The sequence below is a fragment of the Erythrolamprus reginae genome, chromosome 1 (assembly GCF_031021105.1).
Source record: "Erythrolamprus reginae isolate rEryReg1 chromosome 1, rEryReg1.hap1, whole genome shotgun sequence".
Taxonomy (NCBI): Eukaryota; Metazoa; Chordata; class Lepidosauria; order Squamata; family Dipsadidae; genus Erythrolamprus; species Erythrolamprus reginae.
Window position 1 is genome coordinate 255,454,542 of NC_091950.1, and position 6,476 is coordinate 255,461,017.

Consider the following 6,476-nt stretch of genomic DNA (forward strand, 5'->3'; position numbering starts at 1 on the left):
CAAGTCTAAAACAAAAACAACAAAAATATAGGGGGCACTATAAAGGGACTAAATCCCCTTCACTATACTCTTGAAATTCCATCCCAGGAAATTCCATGAAACAGAACAGATCCAACTGCTTTTGCATTAAGTGGCAAGATGGGAAGCATGTAAATTTAATAAGCAAATAAATAACCATGTTTATCACATGGCCATTTGCAGGGTGCCAAATGCTGAAACATGTGACATCATTATGTAAATACTGCAACTTTCCTACCTATGGGAATACAAGTTCGATCAACACAGCATTTCTGTGCCAATGTTACCAACGATGTGTTGTCACTTTGGCATCAGGCCAAACAAATAACACCACATGGCTTTACCATAAAGTAAAATCTCCACTCCGAAAAGAAGGCTGTATTTATTGCGGAAGGTGGGGAAGGCAACTGCTACCTCTTAAAAGAAATCATAACTATATAATAAAGATAAAACATCTCTTGGCGACCTTATAGCCATGTAGGGGATTTTTAGCAATTAAAAAAAAATTAGCCTAACTCCAAATCTCCTGATTCCCCCCTCCCCAAATACTACTAACCAACTGCATTCTGGTTATTTTTTGCAAGATCAGTCAAGGTTACTGAGGAAATGCTACACAGACACTAATATAGATTAATTTGAAGGAATTTTTTTGCTGTTTTAACTATGAGATGGCCTAAGCACTATCTTACACTGCCTAATGCCACCCAAACAGATTAAGACTGTAACTCTCTGGGACTGTAATTGTCCTGATGGCAAGAGTTGCATGAAACTTAGACCCAGGACCGAAACTGTATTGTGAAATCTTATATGTGCTTACTCAGGAAACAAGCCCAGGTAAGTTGCATCAGACGGCCACCTCACAATTTTACGGCATGTTTATATTAACCCAACACTCTGGAAACTGATAACGAGCCTTTTAGGAAAAGGATTGTAAAAAAAAACAACAACAACTACCACAAGATTTATAATCCTATAAAATTGCCATGCCATAAAGAAGTAACTGCACTCCCTCTGGACATAGCGGGCAATGGCAACTGCAGCCAAAATATCAGGAGGGCACCAGGTTGCTCGCCCTCCCTCACAACACCCCATCAAAAGTTCTTGCTCTCGGAACAGGCAGAATCCCTCCCCCCAAAAAAACAAAAAACCTAACCTCAGTTTTTACCTCACAAAAATAAATAAATAAAATTGCCATGGTTCTTAGGGATTGAAGCCAGCAACATAGGGGGTTAGATTTTTTAAAACATTTTTTTTATTTAAGCAGGATGGGAAGTAAGATGAACACGGAGCGACTTTGTCCACAGAATTTGCTCTTCGCGTGGCCGGCCCCACCCCCCTCCTCCCCTCCCTCCGGGTCGTCGGGATCCCTGTTGGCGGGAAGCGAACCAACCTCCGGCCAACAAGGGAAGGGCAGCCGCTGGTTTCGCTTGCAACGTGGCCGTGGCTTTCCCTCCGTGGGAAAGCCCGGAGGTGAAAAGGCGGCAAGAGCCGAGCAACCAGGCGGTGGTTCGAGTCCGCGGGGAGGAAGGGCGGCGCTTGCCGAACGGGCCCCAGCCAGTCTCCCTTCTCCCCACTCGCGCTTTTTATTCTTTGCCATCATCCACGATCGCCAGCTCTTGGATCACCCTCAGTTTACCGCTGGCATCGATCCTCCGCTTCTCCCTAATGAGGTCCTCCAAGCTTTGGAACCGCACCGCGTGGCCCTTGTTGTCCGCCAGGTGGATCTTGAGATAGTATTGCTGCTGAGGCTGAGAGCCCGAGGCCGGCTGGAGCTCGCCGCCGGCTTTGAATTCCCGTTTGCCGAAGCGGCACCAAGCGGCGAAGCTCTCCGAGTTCGTCCAGCAGATCTCGTGGCTCTTTAAGCCCAGGTGGCTGCAGGCGTTCTGCACCACCAGCTCAGCCACCAGGGGGCGGAAGCGGTACCAGCTACTCACCACCCGGCCCACGTTGCCTGCGGCCGCCTCGTACAAGCTGTCCTGCCGAATCTGGCCCTGGTGCAAGTGGATGATCTGAGCGTTGCCCACATAGACTGCCCACTGCGGGGGCGGCGGAGGGTGGTCGGACGGGCCCAGGTAGAGCAGCTCCAGCAGGTCTCCCGGCTTGCACAGGGCAGGCAGGGAAGACGCCGGGTAGACGCTCAAGTCTCCAGTCTGGGAGTCTCCGCTCACCTTGGAGAAGATGCATTCCTGGCCGCGGAAGGCCGAGAACTGGGGCTCGCTCAGCACCAGCTGCGGCGTGTGGTGGCGGGTGGGGGACTCCTGAGCCGGGCTGCTCGAGCCCTTCACGCAGTACTTGTCCGGCTGCCCTCGCTCGTCCAGATCCTCCTCCTCGTCGGAGAAGAAGTAAGCCACTCCGACGCGCAGCTCGTCTTTCTCGATCCCCGAGGGGTCCCCGGTCGGCAGCTCGCTGTAACTCAGGTGAGTGATGCGATCCAGTTGATTTCCCATCAATGACAGGGCGCGGCGAGAGCGAGGGAATCGCCGGATCTGAGAGACAAGCGGAAAAACGAGAGAGAGAAAGAGCGGGAGATTAACGCCATGAGGTGGGCGGGTGGGTGGAAAGCATAAACAATGGGAAACGCGCGCACGGCACGAAAAATGGGGCGCAAGCTGAGAAGGGGGGAATCCGATTGTGCGGGGTCTTAGCGCCCCTTCTTGGCCAGGGAAGAGAAAAAAAATCCTTCTCCCCAACACGCCCACCCTTTCGGCCCAGCCTACCCTTAGGACGGGCAGGGGACTGTTTCTAGTCGCCAGAGGGTGACAGAAGCCCCCCCCCCGGTTGCCCTGTTTTGCCAACAGCCCCCGCCCCCATCTGCTGCCTGCTCTCCTGAGAAGACTTAGCGAGGAGAAAGGGGGGCGGGGAGGTCGTCTGTTTCGGACGGCACCCAAATGTCCACCCACCCCCCTCTCCTCAAAGAATCCAAGCCCCATTCCGGGCGCGGGGTGGTAGTGGATTTGCCGTGTCCCGGCGAGAGGTTCCTCCCGCCCCTTCGCTTTGTCTCCAGTTGTCGTCCTCCCCTTCGTTCTTCCAAAGCGGAGGTGGTGGCGGCGGCGGTCGCTTCTTGCGGAGAAGTCCGGGAGCCGCCGCTCTCGGGCTTTCTCACGCCCGCTTCTGAACCCCTCCAGCTCGGTCTTGGCTCTGCACCTTTCTTTAAACTCCTGGCCTCGCAGGTGGAAAAAATGTCTCCCCCCTCATCCCCCCAGTCGCGGGCAAGCAAAACCTGCCTCCCCAGTATAGACGCGACGCGATAAAAGCTGGGAAGGATCCGAGTCGACGACAGCTTTGCGTACCCGGAATCGTCCAGATGCCGACCAAGCCCCCGAACTCCTTTTAAAGTCCTTTGGTCGCCATGGAGGGGAGGAGGCTGCCGCCGGGGAAGCCGATGAGTGGAGCCGGATGGCCCCTCAAGCAGGACCCGCCGCCGTCCAAGCGCTGGAGATAACCCCCTGACGGGGTCCCGAGCATCCCCGCTCTCCGGCTCTCGCTTGCTTGCTCACGCCGCGCGCCCTTCACCTGCGCCGTCCGGCTCGGCTCTGGGCTCCCCTCAGCAGCGTCGGCGAGAGTCTAAAGTAACAGATACTGTACTCCTGATTGTCAAGGCCCGCCCCCGGGTGGCGCTCATTGGCTGCTCGGCTCTGCGCTTGGAAAGCTCGACCCATCCTCTGGGGTGTCAATCATGGGAGCTCCAAGGGTGGGATTCCAGACGCCCGCCGCCTGCGCGCTCTCTCTCTTCCCCCCACCCGGCGTGTGAGACCCCGGCAAGCCCTCTTTGCCTGGCGTGCCCGGTTCCCTTGGCGGGATTTGAGGTGACGGCTCCGCTGGTGGCAAGCCTCTGCCTTAGGAAGGTAAATCCAAGGCTCGTCCCCGCCCCCTACCACAGCCTGTAGTCCACCAGGTAATGCATAACCGTACCATTAATCACACTTCCTTGCCTATTATTATTATTATTATTATTATTATTATTATTATTATTATTATTATTATTATTATTATTATTATTATTATTATTATCATCATCATCATCATCTTCTTCTTCTTCTTCTTCTTCTTCTTCTTCTTCATCATCATCATCATCATCATCATCTCTACTTGTCCTTACGATCTTCCTAGGCTTCCAAAACTGCCCTTAATTTTAGAGTCCTGCTTTTTTTCCCTTTCAACGATCTTCCTAGGCTTCCAAAACTGCCCTTAATTTTAGAGTCCTGCTTTTTTTCCCTTTCAACGTTGCTCAGACTTCCCGATGACACGCCAGCTCAACTTGGTTTGCGAAGGGAGGGAAAAATAATAATAATGAAAATTCGGTATCACGAAGGAAATATTTTGTGCATTTTTTGAGAATGTGCCTATTAGGTTTCAATGAGTAGCTGCTTATGTGGTGTGTGTGTGTGTGTGTATGTGTAGGGGGCGTGAGTGGAAGGGAAAAGGCTTTGTGGCATGTTCTCAACAAAAGCAGTAAATACAACTGTATCAGAGGTTGGGGAGTTTATAATCTCAGTTGCTACAGATACCAAAACCGCACTGCATTCCCAGTTACCCCGACAGCGAGGAGATTTTGCAGAAATGGTTTTGTGTGGGGAGGGGGGATAAAGTAGTTGTTTTGGAAATGGTGGGTTCTTTTTCTCTGGATGTCTTCAAACACAAGCTGGATAGACAAGAAACTCTTCCTTAATTTGGATTTCTGCACCAAGCAGGGAAATGAATCCAGATGACAGAATATCCTCTTCCAACTCTTAAGGATGGCATAGGGTTATATTTTACTGATTGAATGCTGTACTGCTCAATTGGTAGAGCATACTTCCATGCATACCCAGTTAAGTTAAAATCAGTTATTGCAGATCCTTTACATATACAGTATATAAAAAAACTGATAAAAGAGTTGGACCAAAATGCACATAGTGAGACATAGCAGAGCCAAGCAAGGAAGACATTCTAAAGCTAATAATAATAAGAATCGTTGTTATCATCACGCTATAGTGATGTGTGCAAATTAAATAGCTCTGAAAAATAATTGGCAGCAAAATTGAAGAGGAAAGGAAACATAGGGAACAAAAATCCATTTAGAACTATAAACATCAAAGGTCAAAGGCTAGTGAATAAAATAGGTTAAAAGAATAAAGAAAATGGACCATAACCAAACAATATGAAGAAATGTAAAATAATCATATGTTTGCAATTTTGCATAGTTCAGGACTGAAAATATTTTATAAGGGAGCAACCTTCAATGGTAAATTATTTCTTTCAAATGTGGAGAGTTTTCCCTTTCCAAGTTTAGATGAGTTGGTCTTGGGGTGTTTTCCCCATAGCATCATTCATTGTGTAGCCAATTGCAGTTATTACTGGCTTCAGTTCCTGTGTAATATTGTGAATTTTCCTCCGGTAATTTTGTAGTGTCTCTATAAGACCAAGCTACAAATATTGGCTTTTTTCAACCTTATTATTGAGAATGTCATTTTATGCATATGATTATCTCCTCCATTGAAATAAACAGTGGGTTTTATCACTCTTGCTTCAAATCCTGCCTTGAAATGTATTAATGGGAGTGTCTGTTGCTAGACAGTAGGGCTGTCTAAATCCTGAGAAGGAGGAGGGGAAGTAGTAGTATTGGTATGCTAAATCTACTTTGGATGCAATGAAAAAAAAGTAACAAGGCAACCTCCTCTTTCTATTTTCCCCACAACAACCTTGTAAGTTGGGTTAGGCTGAAACAGAGTGACTGGCCCAGGGTCACCCACCTGGCTTTCATGGCAAAGGTGGAACTAGAACACATAGTCACCGGGTTTCTAGCCTAGGGCCATAACCGCTAGACCAAACTGAACAACTTGCTGCTGCCCTGGAAAATACAGTATGTGAAGGTTCCAGGTAGCATCCAAACTAAATCAGAGTGCAAGTCAAAGTACTCCTCAAAGTTCCAATTTATTGCTGGAGCCTTCCTGGGAAACCTGAATCTGAGTTTCCCACCCAGTTGAAAGTTCACATTCCTTGTCCCCTATCCACAAACTTGTCACATTGCCACTCAGATTGTGCCAGCCGGGTAAGTCCTTCTTCCACTTCCACCCAGGTGGGTGAGCATAGGATGTCCTTGAACCACTTGAAATGATGATGATGATGATGATGATGATGATGATGATGATAACAATAATAATGCCGCCCCTTTCCGAGGATGCTTTGTGACTACATCTATTCCCTCATGAAAATCACTCCTTCCAAGTTCCCATAAACATCAGTCCTTCTATAGATAGCCGTCACCAACCTCTGCACTGGCTTGACACAGTAATCACCTCACCAGGGGAGAGACCCAAGTTCTAAGTTTGTTAGTAAAGCCAAGGAAAAGGTTCTTGACTTTTTGTATCTGGGGTTTTGAGAACTTTCACAAATGATTGATGGGGATGCTGCCCATTCATAATGGGAGGAATAATCAGTTACAAGCATGAATGCTCCCTGTCATTTCCTTCTCAAAA

The 6,476-nt window shown here is 48.7% G+C and overlaps 1 protein-coding gene across 1 annotated transcript; it reads right to left on the bottom strand.

Moving 5' to 3' along the window:
- Positions 1-1,247: 1,247 nt before the first annotated feature.
- On the bottom strand, positions 1,248-3,705 carry LRATD1 (LRAT domain containing 1). The gene is made up of 2 exons (XM_070732860.1): positions 3,309-3,705; positions 1,248-2,504 (listed from the first exon to the last, which is right to left on the bottom strand). The coding sequence occupies exon 2, from the start codon at positions 2,463-2,465 to the stop codon at positions 1,602-1,604; it is 864 nt and encodes a 287-aa protein (XP_070588961.1). The 5' UTR covers positions 2,466-2,504; positions 3,309-3,705; the 3' UTR covers positions 1,248-1,601.
- Between the last annotated feature and the right edge of the window lie 2,771 nt (positions 3,706-6,476).